The sequence below is a fragment of the Podarcis pityusensis genome, assembly GCF_964106645.2.
Source record: "Podarcis pityusensis genome assembly, chromosome: 13".
Taxonomy (NCBI): Eukaryota; Metazoa; Chordata; class Lepidosauria; order Squamata; family Lacertidae; genus Podarcis; species Podarcis pityusensis.
In genome coordinates, this window is record NC_138038.1 from 11,189,401 (window position 1) to 11,216,080 (window position 26,680).

At 41.8% G+C, this 26,680-nt stretch overlaps 1 protein-coding gene across 1 annotated transcript in view; it reads left to right on the forward strand.

Annotated features, from left to right (window-relative positions):
* Window positions 1-26,680, forward strand: part of TANC2 (tetratricopeptide repeat, ankyrin repeat and coiled-coil containing 2) — a 192,730-nt gene that overhangs the window by 136,238 nt on the left and 29,812 nt on the right. The window contains exons 8-17 of the mRNA XM_080976441.1: window positions 2,801-2,990; window positions 8,346-8,609; window positions 12,785-12,910; window positions 13,682-13,963; window positions 14,769-14,902; window positions 16,589-16,820; window positions 16,940-17,106; window positions 19,043-19,650; window positions 23,463-23,571; window positions 25,027-25,149. Of these exons, the coding sequence (XP_080832567.1) occupies window positions 2,801-2,990; window positions 8,346-8,609; window positions 12,785-12,910; window positions 13,682-13,963; window positions 14,769-14,902; window positions 16,589-16,820; window positions 16,940-17,106; window positions 19,043-19,650; window positions 23,463-23,571; window positions 25,027-25,149 (2,235 nt within the window). The remainder of the gene's footprint in view (window positions 1-2,800; window positions 2,991-8,345; window positions 8,610-12,784; window positions 12,911-13,681; window positions 13,964-14,768; window positions 14,903-16,588; window positions 16,821-16,939; window positions 17,107-19,042; window positions 19,651-23,462; window positions 23,572-25,026; window positions 25,150-26,680) is intronic.

Sequence of the window (26,680 nt, forward strand, 5' to 3'; positions counted from 1 at the left end):
AGTGTCCTTCTAAATTAATTCTGGCTATATTTTCCTTGCCCTACTTTAGAAGAGTCAGTTGCAGACATTTCTCACATCCATAATGCTTAAACAATTTTTTTATATCATTAAAAAATTAATACATCTGATTTAAGATTCATATAACATAAGGGACGTGGGTGTCGCTGTGGTCTAAACCACAGAGCCCCTTGGGCTTGCTGATCAGAAGGTTGGCAGTTTGAATCCCCACGACGGGGTGAGTTGCTGTTGCTCCATCCCAGCTCCTGCTAACCTAGCAGTTCGAAAGCACACCAGTGCAAGTAGATAAATAGGTACCACTGCGACGGGAAGGTAAACTGCGTTTCTGTGCACTCTGGCTTCTGTCACGGTGACTGTTGCGCCAGAAACAGTTTAGTCATGTTGGCCACATAACCTGGAAAGCTGTCTGTGGACAAACGCCGGCTCCCTCGGCCTAAAAGCGAGATGAGCGCCGCAACCCCGTAGTCATCTTTGACTACACACACACACACACACACACACACATATATATGAAGAAAACAAATGAAATACCAAAGTATTCCTGATTACTAATAACAGCACTCCCAAAATTGTTGAGTTATGTTTCATTTGGTTCCCAATTTCATTGTTTGTATAATTTTTGTATAGTTACTACCCTGTTTTTCAATGCTATTCTATTTTTCAATCATACGAAAGTCTTCCACTTAGTGGCAAGGGTTAATCTGGCCATTGTTATAAAATATAATACAGCTTCTTATATATTTTCCGCTTTTATATTTGCAGATAATTAAGCACACATTCTAGTAGGTTAGGAGTGACGCTATTACCGAAAATTTCTTTAACATTTCTGTTAACTGTTTCTGTATATATTGGTGCTCTTTATATTGCCACCACATTTGGTAAAAGTCTGCTGTTATAAGACAAACGTTGGACAGGAAAGGCTTTGAAAGTTTCCCTAGTAAAGAGTTTAACATTCCCAGGGTTTGTTTGCTTGCAATCGACATGTACATCTGGACGCCTGTGGGAATGGTCTCACAAATACATTAAGCAAGACAAGATCATTGGTGCACTAATGGCTGAGGAGTAGCACACATGCTATTTGATCTGTTTCTCCAATGTTACAGATTCAGATAATCAGGGCTCAGAGCATTGGAGAACAGTAACAAGTACCAGTACCAATTTTGGTTCTGAGTTGGCATGTGCATTTTTGGTAGGAACACTGTCACAGACTGCAATGTGGGTGGCCTATGATGGCTTTTAAAAGTAACTTATTTTAAATGTGCAAAATTAAAGCAGCTGGCTTTTTCAGCACGCTATAAGCTGAGCATTACAAACTCTCTTCTTCAACAGAATCAAGATTATTTGTCAGATTAGACATCTTGAAGCCACTCATCTCTGTGCATGGTTTTGCAGACAGTTAAAGTAAAATAAATCTTCCCTTTTTGATCAATACCAACCTCATGCGCCTTCAGCTTTGGATTATTCTATTATGCAAAGGAAATACTTTATTGGCTGCTCTTTTTCAAAAAATTAAATTTGGCATGAAAAATGTTCCCTGTGAGAAAAAGGGGAGCTGTTTTGATACGTCCTTCTTTATCTGAGTACAAAATCATTGTCATATTTTGTAAATGGAAGAAGCACTTACAAAGCAAAATCAGATGCCAAGAGAGCTTCCTGAGCAGAGTCATTGGGGAAAGTGCCAGACTGCAAGTCTTTATTGGATTTCCTGTATATATTGTGCCAGGGATGCTAAAATAGAAGGAAACTCACATAGTCTTCTCGGCTTTCACAGCTGTCTTGCTTGTGTAGAAAACCATTTTTGCCAATGTTCTGCAAAATGCTACCATTCCAGTACTCGTATCTAAAGCAAATAATGACATTATGCTGGTTAAAATATGTGTTGCTTAGTACTGGGGGAAAGCAGAAAATAGAATTATGTGTGTCTTTTCTGTGGCTAGCTCTCAAAGTAGCAGGTATGTGGGATACAATCGAAATACAGCATTTTAAATAGGTATTATGTGAGGAGGCTATCAGTCCCAGATACAATGCAACTTTGGGTGTACTTTCAAGTATTACACCAGCAGCCTGTACTAATTTTGCAGGTTTTTGTTGAAAGAATGTGATTTTAGTGTATTCTGCACCAAGAGAAAATGGTAGGACTTAGAATGGCCTGGAAGTGTAAGAGAGGTTACTTTAGAACCATTGTCTTAGCCCAGATGACATTCCAACAGCCAACTACCCTATTTTTCACTCTATAAGACGCACTTTCCCCCTCCTAAAAAGTAAGAGGAAATGTGTGTGCGTCTTATGGAACGAATGCAGATGGGAGGCTCTGCTCAGCACTCCCTTTAAAGAGCTGTGTGGAACGTGTGTGGGGCTCTTGGGGGCTTTTCCCCGAGGAGGGAGAAGGGCTGCCCTTCTCCCTCCTTGGGGAAAAGTCCCCAAGAGCTGCACACACGCTCCGCGCGCTCTTTAAAGGGAGCACAGCTCTTGGGGGAGCCTTCCTCCCGCTGCCCGGTAGAGGCTGTGCACGGCTATCCCATAAGCCAGAACAGCAAGAGGCTATCCCAGAAGCCAGATCCCTCTTGCTGTTCTGGCTTCTAGGGTTCAGAATATTTTTTTTCTTGTTTTCCTCCTCCAAAAACTAGGTGCATCTTATGGTCTGGTGCATCTTATAGAGCGAAAAATATGGTATATTTGTTGTTATACTGTATAGATGCTGAAGTACGAGCCAGAGTTCAGTGTCTGAATGCTATACTAATAGAGTGCAATGACTGAATTGTTCCCGTTTCCAATTTTGCAGACCTCAGCAGTGTCCCAACGAATAAGTCCTTGTTCCACGCTGACCAGTAGCACTGCTTCACCACCTGCCAGTAGTCCCTGCTCCACCCTCCCTCAAACTAGCACCAAGGATGTTATAGCAAAAGACTGCAGTTATGGAGCTGTTACCAGCCCCACTTCTACTCTTGAGAGCAGAGACAGCGGCATAATAGGTGAGTCATGTGCATGGGCACCAGTAATGCTACGTGTCTTGGAATCATGTTTAATAGAATGTTAGTGACATGAAGAATTGGCATGAAACTGCTGAATTAAAGCTTACTAAGACTGATTCCATTTGCTCAGGCATGAAAAGAAACAATACTTTCCTTTCCTACTACAGGATTAACTTAATAATGAGAGGATGATTGTATTAATACAAAGTGCTGCTGTTATGAATGGTCACTGTGCTTATTTTGCATACAGCTAAGCGTCAATTTAATAGTTGTAGAGTGTACTTTTTGCATTTCATTGCCATTTGATCCCATTATGGACCACTTACACCCACACCCACACACCCTGAGGATAGTATTTAATTCATTGGGTGGACTTTAGTCGATTAAAAGCATATGCCGTAATAATCCATTAGTCTTTAAGGTGCAACAAGACTCTGTCATTCTAACCTTTCTTTGGGGTAGAGTATATCCATGGGATGCTCAGTAGATGAGCCCTCCTGTTAACTTGCAGAGCTTGGATCAAGAAAAGCAGTCTCTCAAAATAAATGTATTTCACAGAGTCATGATCAACTGCAGAATCCCTATCATAGCACTGTTTTGTTTCTCCTGTTAGCAACAAAGTGCAAAGCTTCTCCAGGTCCTTGTGCCAAGGTGCAAAGGGGACCTAACTGCTGTTGTCACCTTGGCTCAGAAATTTGCTTCCATCTGCAGTAACCCTGATTCCCAGAGAGTTCAGGAAAATCAGAACTGAGAGAGTAGATATAATCTGTGTTACCTCTCAATAGTACCCGCTAGTGAAGCTATTGATGTGATACCAGAGATACTTCCACTGGAGCGCAATCTTATCAACTCAGGGACTGGCAAATGTCTGCCTCTTGGTTATCTGACAGAAATGATCTCAACAGCTTTCTACAACACAGTTTATGAAGTAATGTGGAAGGTGTGTATTTTGTAGTGCTGGAGGAAGAGAGCCATAGCTCTTCGTACTTCTTTCAAGTAGAAGTTAGAATTGCCTTAACTTGTCCTGTCACTCCTCTGTTCCCCCAATCATTAAAATACTTAACCAGCTTTTTAAAAGATGGAGTTTTGACATGGGAAAAAGGACAGGTTTATGTGTATCAGTATAGCACTATTTTGTCATATTCAACATTTTCTGTTGCCTTAGTAATAAAAGTTTTAGCTGCCAATTTCTCTGTGTAAAACATTTACCTCTCAACCCTTACTCTATTCTCTGCAGTTGAAAAGTTATCAAAATAATTCCAATATATACTTCCCCATTATAAATTGTTAGAATTTCTTGTTTGGAATAATGAAAGGCAAAAAGGTTGGTACAATTGTGGCTAGAAAACACATTAGAGTTACCCTTTTCAGTGCAAGATGGATTAAGAGCCGCGTGTGTCCAAAAGTAAATTCTAAAATAGCAAACAAGTTTGTAGTATATTTGTTTCAAATGAGAAAAAAGAAAGATTTGTGCTCACCCAACACCATTCCTTTGATGAACCACATTTCTTTAACCAGAGGCTGCACCAGAGGAGTCTGTTCTTGCAGAAATATTCACTGCTTGGTTCATTTCCATGAGGATCATGTGAAAATTCTAATCAAATGCTCATTCAGTGAGCTGTTTTGCTTCAGTGGCATCTTGGTAGGTCTGGCTCATAAGTCTCTCCAAATCCACTGCAACTTCTCTCAGAGAGTCCTCCTTTTTCTTTCTTCCTCTTGTCATTCCTGCTCTGGTTTCTGGCCCACTCTGACTGGTGGTTTGATCTAAACCTTTGATCAAAAGCCCTGAAGTCTTCATCTGGGATGAAGTCTTCATCTCTTGCTGGACTTGAGAGGTTGAGCCATTCAGGCTAACTGCCAGTAGTTTCTGTTTCTTTCTGTCATCTCCATTTTCCTGAGCATGGTCTCAATATGAGGCAGATATGCTTCTCAGACTGCCTGGCTTCCACAGGCTTGTGAATTAATCCTACTGTAGGAGATTTGATCCATCCCACCAAGGCCTTTACATGAGGCTTTCACACAAGGTGAAAAAGTTTAAGGGTTTCCCCCTCACCAATGGCTACAACTAAATCTCCTTCAAGCCACTATTAGAATAGGTAGCACTTTCACTAGTCAGCAGCTATTCATATAGCTTTTTGCTCTTGTTTGCATTGGAAGGTCAGAAGGTAGATGAAGCCTGCTTATTTTCAGCGTCTGACTGTAGTACTCCAGTCCAAGCTCATTAAATACTCATACATCTTGTGGAATGTCTTAACCAGACTCAGATGGGATCTGTGCAGCTGGGCTTTTAGGTCAGCTTTGATCCCTTTAGCTGCTGAGCAAGCAAGGCTTTCACCTATTCCTGTGCAGCCTTCAGGGTTGCTTTAAGTCATCTTCATCTCCTAGTGGGATACCCTGATTCTACTAGAAGCGCTGCGGCAATTTTCTACATATTGGCTAAATCACATCACATCACAGTTTCTCCTGAAAGAAACATTGCTCTACTTCTGATGCTAGGGTTAAGCACTCCGTACGTTCTCAAGTATGAGAAATCCAGGGAACTGTACTATGGGATTTAGTTTCCTTTGAATGAAAGTACGCTACATACTTAAGTTGTCACTGAAGTATCTGTTTTATTTACAAGCATAGTAAAAGGAAATAGATTTCAAAAACAGGCAGTAAAACTGGTGACCCAAGGCAGCTCCCCAGCAGAAGCCAGTGCAGATGAACTCACATCTGCCTGCCTGTCTATCTCCATCTGTGTCCAGATCTGTTTGACCTCAGCATCTCTCTCCCCATCTGCTTCTAGTGTTCATCCTGTCCTTCCTCTAAACTCTGATGGGTGCCTTATTTCAAAGGCATGGGAGGGGAAGTCCCTGGCTATCCATTGGTTTAACAATAGGTCCATTTGCACTAATCGAGGCAGCCAAACTCATAACAAAGATTACTAATGGAAGCAATAGAAGCCTCAAAGGAAATTTGTTGCAAACTAAGTTTATCGTTCTTAGATTTGTCGGTCCATGTTGAGTCTGCATATTATCTCACTTCAATTGCAGTTTCTCTCTGCCTCTCTCATAACCCATAAAGCAGAGATTTTCAGCCTGTTTGGGTCCACCGCTCCCTTGACCACTACATTCTTTCTGCATTGGATAACTGCCCCCCAGCCCTCACACTTCCTTTCTAAAGCAAAGCTCTGGTAGGGTCCTAGAGTCCTCCTTCCAAAGCATAGTTAGTGCGTTCCCAGATTTGGGAAGTGATGGGGGGGCTCTAAGACCCTTCCGGAGCCTCTCTTTGGAAAGGGGAGGGGTGTGGAGTGTCAGATTGTGTGGCCTGTGGGTTCCATGTCAGAGTACTCTTGCGGCCCACTTGGTATGAAAAGTTGGACTGCCCTTGTTTATAGCTTGCTAAGATAATTTCATACGGTGATGTATACACTAAGAAGATCTAGAAAAATCTAGTTGACCAGATTTCTGTAGGGTGGGGGAAGTTCCTCTGGTCAAGCTCATAATTGGGCTTATTCCTTGGCCAGTTGCGAGCCAAATTGGACATCATCATGCACACTCCACAATGTCTTTGACAGTTCGGTGGGCTACAATCCCACCTCCAATTGTTCCCCTTCCACCCCACAAACTTCTTCCTTGCTTGCTCTCATTCACCCATGTTTTTCCAAACTCCCTTCTAACGCATAATGCTGCTCATGTGCCTGGCTGCTAGATCCAGTGCAGAGGAGGCAATTTCAGGCCTCTCCTCATCACCCTCCACCCTGATCTCCAGTTCTGGTGCCTGCTGCACTGCTATGCTATGTGCTGGATGCAAGCACACAGAGAAGTACAATGTGCTGGGAAGATGGAGAGTCGAGAGAAATGTCTATCACTTATTTCCTCACTCCTTCTTTCAGCCAAAGCAGCAGGAGCAGCCAAGTAAGTGGATGGAAAAGAAGGAGGCTTGGAGGATCATATGCATTGGGGGTGGCAGGGACATGGCTTGAGGGCTGTGAAGTGTTGAATTCTCCTTTGCCTCAGATTGAAATCTAAACTGCAGAGAACAGACTCCAAATTTCATATTTCAGGGCTGGGTGATATAATGCCTGGCTGATATAGTGATATATATATACACACAAGCCCCAGAGCCAAAGGCTGGGAGTCAACTAATGAGTCCTGTCAGCCGAATCCCTGTGCAAAGGTTCCTCTTTGCACAATGGAGATTCTCTCTCTTCCCCTGCTTGCCCCCCCAAATTGGTTTGGGGGAGTCAGGAAAGTGGGGATCGTTTAATCTAGCAAGCTGAAATGCTTGCCCTGGCGGAACAAATTGCCTTAGTGCAGTGCTGAGTTCCACCCAGTGATTGTGTCCTGTTTGAATGATAGCTAAATTAACCCCGTTGGAGGTAATGTGAGAGAATGACAGAGAAGTGGGAAGTAGCCGTCATCTTGAGTTCACTGTAGCAATGAACAGATTGATGAACAGAACAGCTGAGAAGAAAAGTCAGGGCTCCTGTATTAATTATGCTGTAAGAGCAAAACTTCTGCTTAATGATGAACTCCAGCAACTAACAGTTTGGCCTTTGTGACCTTCATGTTTCCTTAAATACAATTTGTGTTGTTACATTTTTCAAACTGCAAATGTATATTTGCATATTCATCTCCCCTGTAATTCCAAAACTTGTATTTATGTGGCAGAATAGTTGCCATATGTCATCTTATATTCTCTTTCTGATTGCCAAGGGAAAATATACATGCTTGCATAGCCACAGTAGACAACACTCATGCATAAGAGGAATGGGGAGGTATCAGCAGACTGAACTTCAAGGTTTGCAGAAAACAAAACAAATAAAACCTGAAAGGTATCGGCAAAGATCCTGGTCTTTCTCTTTAGGTTTTTTTTTGCAAAATCCAGAGCAAGTGCAAATAATTGCCTATATTGCAGGTTGGAAGGGCATATATCTGGGAGAGAGTGGCTTAACTGCAACATTTTGTTGTGCAGACCAATTTGGATTCCATAATCTTTGAATTTACAGTTCACTTTTTGGTATCTGAATGCAATGCAAAATTATGTTAGGGTTGTCAGATTGTTAACTGAAAGACCACACCTAAAATTTGTGCCTGAAGGCTCTGCAGCACCACCTCTCTGCTCAAGCCTTAACACTGTTGGTCCCATTGCTCACCAGAGATCTAGGCTTGCCCCACAGCAGACAGGAGTGGATAGTATACGGATCAGCAGTGGGGTAGCAGCTCAGAAAGTGCAATGGCTGCATTCGTACTCTTATAAGGCAGCTGAAGAAATAGACATTGTTGAACCATGGCAATCCTTGCCTTCATCTGTATAGTCACACTTGAATTAACTGCCTCCTTTGTTATTCATGTTCTCTGTTTGTTACAGCAACACTGACAAGCTATTCTGAAAATATGGATCGTGCTAAGTATGGAGGGGAAAGCAGTAAAGAATTAGGATCTGGAGGAAACTTGAAACCTTGGCAGTCTCAAAAATCCAGCATAGACTCTTGTTTATATCGAGTGGATGAAAACATGACGGCCTCTACATACAGTTTGAACAAGATCCCTGAAAGGAACTTAGAGACTGTTTTATCCCAGTCAGTACAATCCATTCCACTCTACCTTATGCCTCGCCCAAACTCTGTAGCAGGTAAGAAATTATCATTAAGTGCTAAGGTAAATTGTAATTAATGGTGAGCCAGAAACTCGTTACTTACATTTTTATCACCCTTGTAAAAATTATGTGTTTGCTTCAGGTGTTTAAAATATTTCTTCCCAGATGTCTCAGTGCTGGACGCAGAGGCACTGGAGAAAAGTCTTTTGTTTCATTATAGAGGTGAAAACATAAGCTCATGTAGGGGTTCCCAAACTGTGGTCCACGGACCACCAGTGGTCTACAAATTTCATTCAAGTGGTCCACAGTGTGTTGATAAAAAGGACAATTAAAGATCATACAGCATCTAGTGCACTACAATTACTACAACAGGCATTGCTCGTTTAAGAAGGCCTTCTTGTCTCTCCTTGCTATTTTTTGGAAATCTGCATTCAATTTCCTGTATCTTTCACTATCTGCCTCGCATTTTGCTTGCCTTCTCTCCCTCGCTATTTGTAAGGCCTCGTTGGACAGCCACTTTGCTTTTTGCATTTCCTTTTCATTGGGATGGTTTTCGCTGCTGCCTCCTGTATAATGTTGCGAGCCTCCATCCATAGTTCTTCAGGCACTCTGTCCAGCAAATCTAAATCCTTAAACCTGTTCCTCATTTCCACTGTGTATTCATAAGGGATTTGGTTTAGATTGTATCTTACCGGCCCAGTGGTTTTTCCTACTTTCTTCAGTTTAAGCTTGAATTTTGCTATAAGAAGCTGATGATCTGAGCCACTGTCAGCTCCAGGTCTTGTTTTTGCTGACTGTATAGAGATTCACCATCTTTGGCTGCAGAGAATATAATCAATCTGATTTTGATGCTGCCCATCTAGTGATGTCCATGTGTAGAGTCGTCTCTTGTGGGGAAGCTAGCAAAGCCTGTAATAAAATTATTTGCAAATGCTATTGGTTGCTTGAGTTAGGAAGCTTCCTAGAACTTACTTGGTTAAACAAACCTAAAGGCTACATAGCTTTCCCCCCCTCAAAGTTTGAGAGCATCACTAGACTTGCTCACCTTGTCTGTGAGTCTTAAACATCCCCCTTTGGGGCAGGGTGCACTTGTTTTAGAGCTGAAATTAATATTCAGGGCTTAGGACAAAAGATAGGTGGGATTTTGAACCAATCTGATATAGTACATTAAAAGTCAATTTAAAATAGCTGGTGACTCATTTCCAACCTGAACTGAGGGAAGTTTGCCCATCCCTAGTTTATATCACAAGGGCTTTATAGAATCATTAAGTACCTTTAATCCTAGTTAAGCTATATTTCCTTCACTCTTGGAAAGTTTTATCACAAGCTCTACTTTCTCTTTTCTTTTGCAATAACTTGTGATTAAGTGTTACCTGGAAACTAAATCTGACAGCATGACCTGAAGACACATGATCCAGAAGTCTTGCTTCTGGATCAGGCTTGGATATGGTATGATTTCGTGGGGAAAAGTCATGATGTCAGTGAAATAAAATGTTTATCTCAGCAGCCCCCCTCCAAACTCCAATGGACCCTAGACTGCAAGGCATTGGCTAATATAATTGGGGGGGTGGGCAGTAAAAGGTTTAAGATTGTAGGCTATACTGGTTTCTAGATCATGATAACTTTCATTTATCCAGTCTTTGCCACCCTCAGCTGGCTGAAGATCTCCTGCTCCCTTAAACAGTTCCAGCACACCTTTCCTCTCTTCCTACCAGAGCACCTTACTTCTTTCAAAGACCCCCTCAAAATCTACTTTTTTGTGAAGCCTTTGACACAGTAGCCTGGTTTGCATGTAATGCTGAGTTAAACTGGCTTACCTTGAACCAGGAAATTCTGGCCACCTGGCTGATCCCTCCCTCCTCTGCCTCCTTCACTATCAGGAGCTAAGTGATTTGGCTTAGCGTTATGTCTGAAACGGGGCTTGCGATTTGTCTCACTCCAGACAAGCCATGATCTGTAACCAAGCTTTGTTCATGGCTTGCCATTTGTGGTTTGTTTGGGAGAGACAAGTCCCAAGCCCGGATTTGCTTGTAATGCTAAGCTCCTGGCTTAGCTGTTCGTAGCACAGCAGCAGGGAGAGAGAGGAGCGAAGCAGCTGCCAGTTTCGCATTGTGTGATCAAGGCCAGTCTCCTAGTTCTTGTGCCTTACTGTACCTAAGCCTAAGTATCTTTAACTGAAGTAGCGCATATTCTTTTCCTGTTTTCCTCTGCCTGCCTCCACTTCCCTCTCCTTCCTTTGTTGTCTCCATTGTGTCTAATTATAGATGATATCCCTTTGGCAAAAGGACATCGCCTCTTGTAACTCAGCAAAGCAACATGCACACCAATTATGCTATATAAATCAGTCATCTTCATTGCCCAAAATAGCCTCATATCTATAGAAATCTTTGACTTGCTTCTAAATGACAAAGAGGTCATTTTTCTCTCCTTTGACCAGAACTGTTCTCCATATATTCTCCACCTTTCTGCTGAAATAATACTTCACCATTCATTTATTTTTACTGTGGAACTGTTCAAAACAACATTTTAAAAGCATCTAAGCAATTTGTTTATTGTATTTATTCGTTCAATAAAAACTCAAAGTATTTTACAAAATGCAAATGCAAGTGACACCTTTTGCTTTCTGTGGTTGTATATTATACTTAAAATTACATATACATTCTGTGCCGGTTTTCTTTTTCCTGTTCCACGCAATCTGAATACCTCTCTTGCAGTTCTCCTTTGTGGACTGAGTAAAAGGAAAATATAGATTGAGTGATTTTTGTGTGCATTGGGCCTTAAGTATTTTGCATTGTTAGTGACTGAAGCCATTCAGCATTCCTTAATTTCAGCTGAGAATATTTACAGTGTACAACATCATTGTTTTCTATGTAAGCCTTCTAAAGAACTAATCAGGCTAAAGGTACATTACAGTATGCTGCTATATCATTTTATTCTCACAACAGCCCTTTGAAGTTGGCCAGGTGGAGAAATAATTACTTGCTCCAGGCTGTGTTTTATGGGTGAGAAGGTATCTTTGACCTGTGGTTTCTCTGTAACATATATTTTAGCCTTATGAACAAAGAGCTGCCTACACCTAGTTATAAGGATTGAAATGCATCTATTTTCAGGCACTGCATACACCTACCATTAGGTGACATGAAAGCATTTTATAGCCAGATGGAAGTATTCATGGCAATGAAGTGTTTGCTTCATCAAACTGCAAAAGGGTCAGTGAGAGAGTTGGGAATCTATTTACCGCAAGGTTTCAGGCTCCAATATACTCGTAAACAAATCCCAGGGAAGGAAGGTCCAACCCTATATGAACTCTAGATATACCGTATTTTTTGCTCTATAAGACTCACTTTTCCCTCCTAAAAAGTAAGGGGAAATGTGTGTGCGTCTTATGGAGCGAATGCAGGCTGCGCAGCTATCCCAGAAGCCAGAACAGCAAGAGGGATTGCTGCTTTTACTGCACAGCGATCCCTCTTGCTGTTCTGGCTTCTGAGATTCAGAATATTTTTTTCTTGTTTTCCTCCTCCAAAAACTAGGTGCGTCTTGTGGTCTGGTGCGTCTTATAAAGCGAAAAATACGGTAGTACCTGACATGATATATATTCTCTTGGAACTACTCAGTCTAGGGCCAAAGAAATAAACAAGTGGCTACTTTTAGGTCATTTTGCTTAGGGAAGTTAACATTAATTTAAGGAATCTTTCTCCCCATTCTTTAGAAACCTTCAGGTTTACATTTCTATCTTTTTCTAAATTAATAGATATTAACATTCTAATAAGCATGACCAACATATCTGATGAAGAGTTTTTGTTGACTTTTCTTTGGTCCTGTGTTAAAGAGCATGAATTATTTGCTTTGATCCAATGAGCACAGCTCAGATGCTGTACACCAGGGGTGGAGACCCTCCAACCTGTAGGCCAAATTAAACCTGCCAGGCCCTGGAGGATGGCCCACCCAACAGTTTTGGGCAAAGCATGCCCACGTTTGTGGGCCTGGCATATATGAAAGTTCAAACCGCAGGTTAAGGAAGAAAAATCTCCAGCGCACTTTCGGTATGCCTCTGATTCTTCCTTTTGAAGACGAAACACTACACTTTTGAATATGGTGCCTTTTCCCGTCGCCCTTCAATATGTATTGAATGAAGAGTGCTGTATATTTACTATAATGTCTTAATACCAATCCCAAAAATGTGTCTCATAAAGCATTCTGTTCATTGGCAGCCACAAGCTCAGCCCATTTAGAAGATCTAGCTTATCTAGATGAACAGAGGCATGCTCCCCTACGAACATCTCTACGGATGCCTCGTCAGAGTATGGCTGGTGCTCGCACACAACAGGACCTAAGAGGTAAGTATTCTATGTGTGCAGCTGTGACATATCCCGGGGTCTTTAGCAGCTACCACCCACACACCAAAAAACAAAAAAAAAAACAAAAAAAAACCAAAAAACCAGCTGGAGACCCAAGTTTGGGAAATCCCTCTTTAAAGTAGTAAGATTTAAATAAAAAATATTTACCACCCTTTTGGCCACTAATAGGACAGTATAAATGGTGCTATGCACATACAGTATAAGAGCTTACGCGTACTGGGGGATTCCCCAGCTATGGCAAAAAAGACTGTATATTAAGAAAGGTTACTTTATATATTTTAAAAAGAGGCAGGGAGAGAAACCTTTTCAAATGTATGTGTGGTGGTGGGCGGGGTGGGGGGAGCCCTTTGTACCTGCAATGTCCTTCCCTAGTAACAGAATCTTAAAAACAGTTAAAAGCTCCATAATTATTGAAAGACAGAGCAGAATGTCCAAAATAGAGGAAGGGAAATCTGTCCACCCCTGTTTTTATAGTCGGTATTCAAAAAGTGAAGGTGGTATGAGGCCGTTGGGGACCCCCTCCCCCAAATCCCTTCCCATCGAATTACATTTCCTTCTGCCTTTTTTGAAATTTCCCAACTTTTCTGTATTTGAATAGAGCAGTGCTATAGTAGCCAATGATACCAAAGTTCAAATGGATCCCTTGAAAAGCTCATCGTTGTTCAGGACTAGAAGGAGACACTCGGCGCTTCCTTAACCATAACTAATTATAGTTACTGAATTGTACATGTGTTTTTTCCCCCTTTGCAGTACGCTTTGCACCTTACAGACCTCCTGACATCTCTCTGAAACCGCTGCTTTTTGAGGTGCCCAGCATCACCACAGAATCTGTTTTCGTTGGCCGGGACTGGGTGTTCCAAGAGATAGATGTACAATTGCAGAGTGCTGATGCCAGTGTGAACAGAGGTGTGGTGATCGTTGGAAATATAGGCTTTGGCAAGACAGCAATCATCTCCAGACTGGTTGCGCTGAGCTGCCATGGCACACGCATGAGGCAGATTGCTTCTGACAGCCCCCATGCATCCCCAAAACGTAAGTGAAGAGATGTACTAACTGGATAAATCTGTTGTGTGCTTATATGGGTTACATATTATCCAATGGAGATGTGCTCCTATATCCTGTACGCAAGCAGGTTGGGACAGTTCCTTGCATTTGTAGGTGTGAGAAATTATAGGGATTCATTTTCCAGTCATATACTATAAGAGCTTAGCATTGCTAGAAATTCAGCTTTTATTTCCATTGAATCTAGACTTGTCTTTCCACTTATTACAGTTCAGATAAGAGTGTTGGCAGCTATCTGCCTATATACTGAAACATTTGGGTGCCAATCTTTACAATGAGGACAGATACAAAGAGTTCTTAGTGACTTCTCTGCAATTAAGACTTCTTCCTCTGGAAATCATACTGAGTTCAAGCCAGAGGATGTTTTGGAAAGCTATTTTTAGTGGCCAGGAATATATGTCAGCTTGGGTTTATTTAATGTACAAAGCTTTGAATAGGTTTGGTAGTACTTATGCATCAAGAGCCTTCAGGGTGACATAAAAAGCCTAATAGAAAAATGCTTTTATTGATGGTGGAGAGGTACTGTGGTAATTTCATTCTGGGGACTGTAGGCTATTCTAGTTTTATATGGTGCCATTTTGGCTGCATTGCCTTAATGTCCAGCTGCCCACCCCCATATTCCTTTATTTGACTCCTGTTTTCCATGACCTGCTGTTTACAAATGTTGGCTTGTGTAAGGGAAATCGAGCTGTCCTTCTAGGGTGCATAGATGTGATTTGCTTGCTTCTCACTCTTTACAGTCTAAGTCCATCTTTCCGCCTTTTCTGCATTGCAGATGTTGATGCAAACAGAGAGCTCCCCCTCACTCAACCACCTTCTGCTCACTCTTCTATCACAAGTGGAAGCTGCCCTGGAACCCCAGAAATGCGCAGACGTCAGGAGGAGGCTATGAGGAGGCTTGCTGCCCAGGTATTACTTCCCCACCCAAACTTTTCATTCTGTTTTTCTTTCATATGGATGAAGCAAACCAAGGGAAAGGAATAGTGTACTTTAAGTCCTGCTACAGATACTTAACAACTATTTATTACACTATAAGGTAAAGGTAAAGGGGCCCCTGACCATTAGGTCCAGTCGTGGCCGACTCTGGAGTTGTGGCGCTCATCTCGCTTTATTGGCTGAGGGAGCCGGTGTACAGCTTCCAGGGCATGTGGCCAGCATGACTAAGCTGCTTCTGGTGGACCAGAGCAGCGCACAGAAACGCTGTTTACCTTCCCGCCGGAGCGGTACCTATTTATCTACTTGCACTTTGACGTGCTTTCGAACTGCTAGGTGGGCAGGAGCAGGGACCGAGCAACGGGAGCTCACCCCATTGCGGGGATTCGAACTGCCGACCTTCTGATCGGCAAGTCCTAGGCTCTGTGGTTTAACCCACAGCGCCACCCGCGTCCCTTTATTACGCTATGGCCATGCTAAAATTCCAAAAATATTCCTTCTGCTTGCACAGAGGTTCCACTAATGTCAGAAGATCTCTTCCACCTCTTGGGGTTATTCCTTCACCAGTGTTGAGTGGGAAGTCTTTCCTGCAATGTGATACTATGAAGATACTCGCAAATGCTCCCTTTCTTTGGTGGTTGGCTGGTTTGTTCTGAACAATGAAGTCACTGTGTGGAAGTATTGCTAAGTTAAATGACCACTGTTTGGTTTTGTGGGAGGGGAAAGAGTTAAAAATACACAACTGCATCAAACCATTATCTAACCCAGTGTTTCCCAAACTTGACTATCCAGCTATTTTTGGACTACAGTTCCCATCATCCCTAACCATTGGTCCTGCTAGCTAGGGATGATGGGAGTTGTAGTCCAAAACCAGCTGGAGACACAAGTTTGGGAAACACTGATCCAACAGATAGACCCAAGGTGGCAAACCTCCAGCCCTCAAGCAAACCTTGGTTCACCAGGTGTTCCAATTTGGCCTGCAAGGGCATTTACTATACCCACTTGTCACTTAACTGACATCAGCTAACTGATGCCAGCTCATGGACAGGAGGACAGAGTTCAACTCTGCCTTGGCTGCGTGAACAGGTGTTTTCAGCCAAAGCAGGGTTTAGTGGGGGGCACTAAAGCCTGTTCAGTTTGGCTGTGCACACGTCTTCCTTACTGGGAAAAGACTCCCATAGCCAGTGCAAACATTCCCGGATTTTACAGGTCTCAAGTGCGAGAGAGACTTCTTCCACCACGCTTGCAAACTGCAACTCTCATGCGATGGGGAGGGGAGTTTCCTTTTGCAAGCATTAGTGGAATGTGGGAGAAGTCCCTCCTGTAGCTAATGCCTGTAAAAAAAGGGGCACCTTGCTCAAGGGTGGGGGAAGCAGTTTCCTGCAGTCCTTGTAAAGGAAGAGTTAGGAGACCCCCCCACCCCCCGGAGCTACAAGTACCCTTAATAAAGTACAGTTCCTCAGATCCTATGGCGGAAACCATGACCATTAAAGTACTTTAAATATATGGTCTAGGTGTGAACCTAGTCACTCTGCCCCTCGTGTCAAAGACATTTAGCACAGGATCCTCCTCCTTGTTAGAGTGAGGGAAACTAGCAAGCAAATGTGGCTATTTTTTAACGTTTGTCCGCTGAGGAACTGATGTTTGTTTCCCCTTTTGCAGGTTGTTGCGTACCACTACTGCCAGGCTGATAATGCCTACACCTGCCTTGTGCCAGAATTTGTACACAACGTGGCAGCCTTGCTCTGCCGCTCCCCACAGTTCGCTGCCTACAGAGAGCAGCTGTTACGGGAGCCCCATCTACAGAGCATGCTCAGCTTGCGGTCCTGTGTTCAGGATCCCTTAGCTTCTTTCCGGAGAGGAGTTCTGGAGCCCTTGGAAAGCCTTCATAAAGGTAGTGAAAAGCATGAGTTTTCCTTGATAGCAATGCACAACTGCAGCATCATTTTAAAAGCATAAGCTGAACCTTTCTGACCATGTCTTTCTCCCACCTCCCTATTCCCAAACTCTCAGAACGAAAGATCCCCGATGAAGATTTCATCATATTAATTGATGGGTTAAATGAAGCTGAATTTCACAAACCTGACTACGGGGATACAATAGTATCATTCCTCAGCAAAATGATAGGGAAATTTCCATCCTGGCTGAAGCTGATTGTGACAGTCAGAACAAGTCTACAGGTAGGTTGGGAACTAGTTTTTCCACTGTTCTGTATGATAATTGCTTTTCTCTGAATGGGAGCAGACACCTTACGTGGCCTCTGCTGTGATGGGGTTATCTGTTTGGAAAGAGACGATTTATGCACAGTTTGCAAGGCATATGTACTGGTTGGGAGGAAATTTGGGGTGCACAAATGTTTATTAACCACTGCAACCTTACGGTATTAAGGTAACTGTCTTGTTTAATATTACCCTGACAATTTCTAACTAAAAGAGAAGATAGGCAGCCACCTTCATTGTCTACAGCTGCAAATAGAATTAGTTCACTTACTAAAGCTGAAATGTTGACTTCTTAGGAAATGAAAACTGTTACATTTCAAAGGAAGATTCGCTTTCCAACCAGTATTTTAAGAAGGCAAGGCCACAGTTAGGTGCACCCAGCAGGACTTCCGGTCTTTTTTCATTGTGCCTCTACATGAACTGCTTTTGAAACTCCTCCAGCTTTCAAGAGTACATTGAATGCAATGGAGAAGATTGATATATTAAAAAGAAGTAAACCCCCCCCCCCTTGACATTGTGGTTAATCCTATGATTCTTTGAATTGTTCCCAAGACCAAAACAATAATGGCAGCCAGTCATTTGCAGCTGCTACATTTGGATAATGAAAGTACATCTACCCACCTGCTGGTTTACTGATGAATGGTTTGGCTTCTTTAAAAAATTGACTTTTTCAGCAGCAGCAGCAGTCCCCCCCCCCCCTTCATTTTTTAAAAATTAGTTTTTAACGAAAGAGCACTTGTCGCCTTTGAGACTAGTAAATTTATAGTGGTGTGAATATTTATAGACAACATAACATGCGTAAATATGATGGGAAAGGTGATAGAAGAGTTAAAGTACAAAGGAGGATAAAATACCTTCATATGGCTATCAGGGGCATAAAATATTAATAGAACACATTGCTAGAACATCTGCTTGAGTTTTTAAAAAGTGCTGGAGCACTGGACTTGCAAATGGAATGTGTAACTTAGGGGAATACAGTTTTCTCAGTGAGAACCACCTGTAATCTTCAAACCTTGAGAAACAAAAACATTTATTAGTTGATTCTAACACTGGCTTAGAATAGCGCTGAACACTTGACACCTTTCCTTCCAGCCAAGTTTCTCACATTGTTATGGCAGAAAAACAGGTGGAAAACATAAGCACAACTCTATTGCTACTTCTAATCATGCCTTTCACTGTGGTTCCCATACCTTGGACTCCACCCAGTGTGTTGTTCCATCTTTAAAAGTGCTGATTCCAGCCTAGTTCCAAGGAGAAAGCCCATTTTTATTTATTATTACTATTTAAATTTATATCCCATCCTTCATCCCTGAGGGGGATTCTCTTTTCTATCCATTGCTGTGCACATCAAAATCCCGTTCTTTTAAAAAGATGGAAGAGTAGCACTAAATACACCTACACCTTTGGAGATCATGCTTCTCTTGGGCTCTTCTGCTGGGGAATCAGACTTCTGGCTTCTGAAAAGAAGACCGATGAACCATGATGAAAATACAGAATGATAATGATGGCATGACATGGGTGCCCCATAAAAAAGTGAATGAACAAAACATGGCAGTTTCACACTAAACTGCTAGTGTAGAAGCACCCTAGGTCAGTATACAAAGGGCAATGACAGACCAGAAACAAATCTGTAGAAACTGTTGATTCCATTGTCCCTTTGCTCTCTTGGTTGTGGTTTTGAAAGGCAGTTTGGAAATTTAGCTTTGTGTTTATTTCAAAGTCAGTTTAACTGTACCACCCAGGTTTAACAAGCGGTGTAACCTCATTTGGAGCCAGTATGACAGCATGTTTGGCCTGTAACTCATAACTATGTGTGCCAATATTTATACTTCCAGTGGGAGGCTTCTCCCATTTTTAACTTCTCCATTATTTACTTTATTCTTTTTTTTTCTTATAGGAAATAATTAAGTTATTACCCTTCCATAGGATATTCCTGGACAGACTGGAAGAGAATGAAGCTATAGACCAGGATCTCCAAGCCTACATCCTACACCGAATACATAGCAGCTCTGAGATACAGAATAACATCTCTCTTAATGGCAAAATGGACAATACAACCTTTGGCAAACTTAGTTCTCATCTCAAAACCCTGAGTCAAGGATCCTACTTGTACCTTAAGCTCACATTTGATCTAATAGAGAAGGGCTATTTGGTGTTAAAAAGCTCTAGCTATAAGGTAGTCCCCGTCTCCCTTTCGGAGGTGTACCTGCTTCAGTGCAATATGAAGTTTCCAACACAGTCTTCCTTTGACCGGGTGATGCCACTCTTAAACGTGGCTGTGGCATCTCTGCACCCCTTGACCGATGAGCATATTTTCCAGGCCATCAATGCAGGAAGCATTGAAGGTTCCTTGGAATGGGAGGACTTTCAGCAAAGGATGGAGAACCTCTCCATGTTCCTTATCAAGCGCAGAGATATGACCCGAATGTTTGTCCATCCATCTTTTCGAGAGTGGCTGATCTGGAGAGAAGAAGGAGAAAAAACCAAGTTCCTCTGTGACCCTAGGTAAGTAACCCATCACCTTGTGACAGGAGAAGACAGATACGAGATCACTTCATTTTTCATTAATATACCACTGTGTAGTGTTATTGAGATGCGGCTAAAAAAGATGATCCATTTACAATAGGAAGAGAACCAACCGGGTGGGTGTGTTATTGGGTTGATGTTGTTTTCATTTTGATTATGTATTTTGTGGTTTTATAATCTGATTTTATTCTGTGAACCGCCCTGAGACCTGCCGGTATAGAGTAGTAGTAGTAGTAACAGTAACAACAACAATAACAACAACCACAGCAGCAGCAGCAGCAGCAGCAGCAGCAACAACAACAACAATTTATTACTTATACCCCACTCATCTGGCTGGGTTTCTCCAGCCACTCTGGGTGGCTTCCAACAAGAGATTAAAAATACCGTATTTTTTGCACCATAACACTCACTTTTTTCCTCCTAGAAAGTAAGGGGAAATGTCTGTGTGTGTTATGGAGGAAATGCCTACGGGTGGCATGCCTACGGATTTTCCTCCTCTAAAAACTACGTGCGTGTTACGGTCGGGTGCGTGTTATAGGGCGAAAAATACGGTACATTAAAACATCAGTCATTAAAAACTGATATCTTCTAACATCAGATAGTTGTTTATTTCTTTGACGTCTCAACTAGGGCCAAGGCCTTTTCAGTACTGGCCCTGACTTGGTGGAACTCTCTGTCACAAGAGACTAGGGCCCTGCGGGACTGGTCATCTTTCCGCAGGGCCTGCAAGACAGAGATGTTCCCCCTGGCGTTTATGTTTCCCTTCCCTTATGGTTTTGATCTATGGGCTACTATTAAAATGAAGCTGCATTTTAAATTGTATTTTAACCTGTATTTTAAATTGGTCCCCCCCCCCTTATGTTTTTATTGTAATTTTACCGGTGTTAGCCACTCTGAGCCCGGCTCTGGCTGGGGAGGGTGGGATATAAATAAATTATTATTATTATTATTATTATTATTATTATTATTATTATTATCTGATGGGAGGGCGTTCCACAGGGCGGGTGCCACTACCGAGGAGGCCCTCTGCCTGGTTCCCTGTAACTTTGCTTCCCGCGGTGAGGGAACCACCAGAAGGCCCTCGGCACTGGACCTCGATGTCCGGGCAGAACGACTGAGGTGGAGATGCTCCTTCAGGTATACTGGGCCGAGGCCGTTTAGGGCTTTAAAGGTCAGCGCCAACACTTTGAATTGTGCTCGGAAACATACTGGGAGCCAATGTAGGTCTCTGAAGAGTGGTATCTATATTCAGTAAATAGCAACAACGACAACCCTAAGTTAATCATTATCTGATCACTTTCTCTATTATGTATGGAAGTCTGTGAAAGAGCATCAACAGGTTGGTGATCTTTGAGGGCATACACCTTTGTGTTTCTTTGGATGTGACTAAGGAAAATGATCACGTGCCAAGATCCTTAGTGATTATTCGTTGTATTTATTTTTGAGTCAATACCTCCACATTTAACTTGATGTTAGAATTTACTTTGACTCTGCTTAATAATGATTAAGCAGAGTCAAAGAGTTTTATGTACATTTTGCTGTTGTAATCTTTACAGAACAAAAAGGGGAACAGGCTCTGTTATTCACTCATGCACAGCTCTTTATTGTAGCTCAAAATGTTTCAGAATATAAAACTCCTTCAGGAGCTTGAACAAAGCTAGAAGGTTCTTAAAATACCCTGTTCTTAAAATCTTGAAAGCTCAAGAACCATCTTGAAAAAATGGTAGAGCTAAATATTTATTGTCTCGAGATCAGTTGAACGTAGATCTGGAGGGCTTTACAGATGGAAGAAAACTTGTAGGGGGAAGCTAACACTTTGAAAGACAGGGATAGAATTCAAAATGACCTCAATAGAATGGGAAACTGGGCCAAAACTGGCAAAATGAAATCAACATAGACAAATGCAAAGTTATGCATTTAGCCAAAACAACATAACTAATTGAATGCACAGGTATAAGATGGGGGCCACCTGGCTTGACAGTAGTAGAGGTGAAAGGGATCTGGAGACTGTAGTCAATCGTAAGCCAAATAGGAGTCAGCAGTGAGTTTTCAGCTGCAAAAAAAACCCTGAATATGATTTTAGGTTGCATTAATAAAACCATCTTTTGCAGCCATCCAAAAACTGCTGCCCCTGAGCTGGATTCCACTTGTTATCAGTGACTTCATTCTCTACAGAACCCACTTGCTAATGCAGCAAGGTGTCTACTGAGAAATAGCAGAAAGGCAATGGAGTGCAAGGCTCTGGGCCAGAGAACTGCATGTGCAAGGGTCAGAACTCCTCAGCAAAGGAACAGAGCTTTGGGGGCGGGTTGGGGAATAGTCAGGCACAGGGGGTATATAAGGGCTCCATTGGGACTAAGCACTTGTCTGAACAAGTCATCTATGATCTGTCCAGGGTACTGAAAGTCCTGTCTGTGACTGCCTTTGCTGTCCAGTGGTTCCTGACCTTGAATGGGACATCTGCATGGTTTTTGTGCCTGCATTCACCTCAGTTCAAACCAGTTTACTGGACAAGCTTCTTCCCAACACTACCATGGTCTCAGCCACATCTGAAGTGGACATGACTCCTCCGTAGTGAAGTATCTTTAAAGTTCTATCAATAAGATAGATTCATAAGTTTGCTTCCTCTCCCCTTGCAAGAAAAGAAAAATGCTCTGCTTCAACCTCCACCTCCTCTATGACTGCAGAAACAAAGGGAAGCATTCCCTGGCCTTTTACCACCATCGACAACTCCAAGGGCACCTGGGAGGCTCCACCCAGCCTCACTGGAAGAACTTTGTGACAAGTATAAGATCAATCTGGCCCCATTCACTGGCTATTGAAGCAACAGCGGCTGCAATGCTTGCTTTTCTCTTCCATTCCTTTTTCCTTTTGCATCACGTTTGTCAGCCTATATTAAAAGCCTTATGATTATGATTTACAAGGATTATTGTTATTTAACCATATAATCTCTGATAATCTTAACAGAAATATTAAATTATGAGACTTCTTTGATTGCAGGTAGCCAAAAATTGTAACGTTAAAAAGGCATACCGTAAACTGCCCTGTGATCCTCAGATGAAGGGTGGTATAGAAATAATAATAATAATAATAATAATAATAATAATAATTAATAATAATAATAATAATAGCCAGTCACTGCAGCTTTAAACGCAAGTCCCAGCCTGGAAGCATGAGTAGTGGTGGTTGATTGATTCTGTCTGCTATCTTAAAAATAGATTCTTGTGGCACTTGCCTTGATTTCATTGGTTGAGCTCTTCAAAGGGGTGAACTAGATGGATTTTATAGTCACTAAGTTCCCCTTCTTCAATAGGGTACATGCAGAAATAAACCGCTACTGCTTCCAGCTCCAGAAAATAGGTATTGCCCACAGCAGTGGGTAAGAATTATTATTATTATTATTATTATTAGTCTGTTTATATCCTGCTGTTCTATTAAAAGTACTCACTCAGAATAGAATCCATCATTAAGTGTAGCTTCCTACAAGAAGGGGTCACCTCAGACTTTGAAAGATCTTTGCTTCTAATATCTTTCCTCTATGTTAGTTCTCCTAGAGAGAGGAATGAGCTACAGTGCTATCTAGTAGTTCAGCAAAGGTTTGATCAAAGCTGATGAACAATTAAGGACAACGTGGTCCTGATGTGCATCAGAGTAAAACTAACAAGGGTTATCAGGAGGAGGCAGAAAAGGTTTATCTCCTTCATTTCACAATCTGAGTGCTAATTGTCAAAAGATACATTGGAGTTAAAATTATAACTTCCACCATGTTTCTTCTTTTCTCTTTTGCCTAGGAGTGGCCATACGTTGCTCGCCTTCTGGTTTTCCCGTCAAGAGGGAAAACTCAACAGACAGCAGACTATTGAGCTGGGCCATCATATTCTCAAAGCACACATCTTTAAGGTAGCAAAAAATTGTGCAGTGATATCTTCACCTTGGATTTGAATGGTGTGGTACTGGTGTTTTCAGAGTACATGAATAATGTTAAATTTCTGAGATCCTCACTAGGACCTAGCCTGGTCAGCCACAAATTGTGGTGAAGGCCAAGGCCCTGTCCTCAGGTATCCTCAAAACAGGAGGAATTAGTTATGTGAGGACGCTTCCTCACAACAGCCGTCCATGATTTTCTGCTGCTACCAGACAGCTGATTCAGCAGAAGGTGACCAAGGGTGAACAAGAGGAGGAGAAAGAAAGGTTCTTCATTCAGTTTCATGGACCTCTTCAACCTTTTCTTTCCAGTTTTGGGAGAGAGGAGGGTAAATAAGAGAGAAGGTCTCTCTCTTCCTTAGATCTTAGGGTAAGCAGCTGGCAGGAGGAAGACATTGGTGCCCCCAAAGGGAACTGAATTTGGCCTGGAACTGCTAGTTAGTGATCTCCACCCTTCCTAGATCTGTATCATTATTCCATTCTTCTCATACCAAACACAGCCTATTGATCAGAAATGAATTCCTTTGATCGGAAATGAAAGCCCTTTGGCATGAGTAGCTTTAAATCCCTGAACACTAAGGAATGTTTGAGAAGTAATTAATTACTAGAGGTCTCATTAGCACTCATGATTTCTGTATGAGAAGTACTAAGTAGCAATATCAACTAGAGTATGTTCTAGTCTAGTTTCGGATTTTCCATTTTCTGAGTCAAAAGATTGCTCAGTGCTGCAACCAACTTGCTAAGAGCACCTTAGGAACAGTCACTGTTAATTGTAAGCCCCATGTCTTGACATACTGTCCCAAGGAATATGACTTACAGTGTGCAAGTTTTATTTTTGTAGACAAGAGCTTGGGTGACCTTCCCAAGAAAGGTTCCTAAAAGAATCCTTGGGGGGAAATGGAGTATTAGATTGCATTGCCTTTTTCAAAAAATGTTAGGCTATTTATGATATTGATTCTTTCAGAATAAATGTTCCTTATTCAGCACTGGCTCACCTCTTTCTTTGATTCTTCTATTTTTTGTTGTGTCTTTTTGCTAGTACTTGTAGTATGCAGCCCACTGGATGTGGGGCAAAGGGATTACATCACTTCTTTCCCTTTCATGATGGAATGTTGCACCTTGTACCCAAGAGTTCCTTTTCATGTGATTTGGTTGGAGGTTGGGGTTGTTATTTGAAATGTGGTAGACTTCAGAGCATTTACAAAAGAGTAACTCTTTGGTGCTCTGACATAACTTGCACTGTGTAGTAGGACTTAATCCTTGGAGTTGCGTCCTCTCCAACACTCCTGCTTTCTCTTTAGAATACAGTATTCTTGTAAAGTTGACATTGAATCCTTGCTAGTCAATTGGGGTTAAATGAGCCATGTGTTAGTGATGTGTAAAATAAAACCAGTACCTTGAATTATCAAATTTAAAGTGTGTCTTTTGCAGGGACTGAGTAAAAAAGTTGGGGTTTCCTCCTCAATTCTCCAAGGGCTTTGGATTTCCTACAGCTCGGAAGGTCTTTCCATGGCACTGGCCTCTCTGCGGAATTTGTACACCCCTAACATAAAGGTACGAGAGGGGAATAATTTTTATTGAGACTATGGCAGGCAAGGGAAAGTATTAAGTTTTTCTTCTCTTCCCTTCTCATGGTGGGGTGGGGCTACAGCTGTTGTTTACATCTTTTATAATGTGCATATTAATTGATGTAATGTCACATCTAATTCCGCCTTTGGTCAACTTTAACCCGTCTTCACATCTGTACAACCCCTTGGGCAGTAAGAATTTTGACTTCTCTTTCTGCCTCCTCTTTTCAGCTTTCATTTTATTTCCAAATAATATTTAAAATGCAGAGAAAATGTAACGTCTATTCTAAATCTATGCCAACAGCTCCCTAGGCTTGGAGTTAGAAGGCAGCATACTTCCAGGTACCAGGTGTTTGGGACAGACAACAGCTTTTCCTTGATTATGGGCTTTTGAGACGCATCTGGTTGACTCTTGCCTGGTAGATATCAAGGCAGATTGGGTTTTTTGTTTTGCTTTAGAACATTTCTGTAGCACTCTTCAATTTGAAATTCAAGTGTTGTTCGTAAAATAGCATTAAAACACATTTAAAAAAATAAAGGAATACTGTATTTGTCCGTCTATAAGACGCCCCCATGTATATTTTTGGGGAATTAGATTTAAGAAAATGGGGGGAGATGGCCCCGTGTATAAGACGCCCCCTCATTTTTTACATTATTTTTTAGGAAAAAAACCTAGTCTTATACATGGAAAAATAGAGTAATTATTGGCAGCACCCTACATTAAAAGAGGTAGTAAAACAAAATATTAGTACTTAGATTGTAATGTCGTATGTTAAAGGAACTTAATATGAATCTTAATATCAAAATTCCTTTCTAGATCCATAGATAGATGTTTTCATCCTTTTCCCTGCTACAACCATCAAAAATCTGACTCTAACCCAGTAATTTCCAAACAGTGTGCTGGGACACACTAGTGACATCTGAGCTAATCACAAATGAGTTGTAAAAGTAAATAAAATAATTGAGGATCTGAACATGCTTCCTTCTAATCGCTATCCTCAGAGGGCACGTAATTCTGCACTCTGTCTGCATCTGATTGATTTAGTCATTCCTACTGCAAAGGAACACCAGAATTCCTTAACCTCAAAAAAGAGCGCCTACTGTATCTCAGGTTGAGTCACAGCTTTGAGAACAATTCCTCCCAGTCAGAAATAGCATCAAGGTACACAGAAACACACTAGTACATTGGAAAGCACATTCAATTGTGATCTCTGGAGAGTGTGTGCTTAGGGAGGCAACATCAGAGCATTATTGGAAGTTCCGGAAAGTAAGAAATTGTTCTGTCAATTGAAATAACCTTGCCCACCATAGAATGTCAATGAGTTTGGTAAGACTCTGGTGACTTGTAATGCCTGCCTTAAAAGGAAAAAGGAGCATAACGACCACCAAATTTTTATTTGGATTGGAATTTAGCCAATGTACCAACTTACCTTGCTTCTGTACTACTGATGACAGACAAGAAGGAAGCTCTCTTTCTCTCTCCCACACCAGAAAAAAAGATTTTGCAACATTCAAGG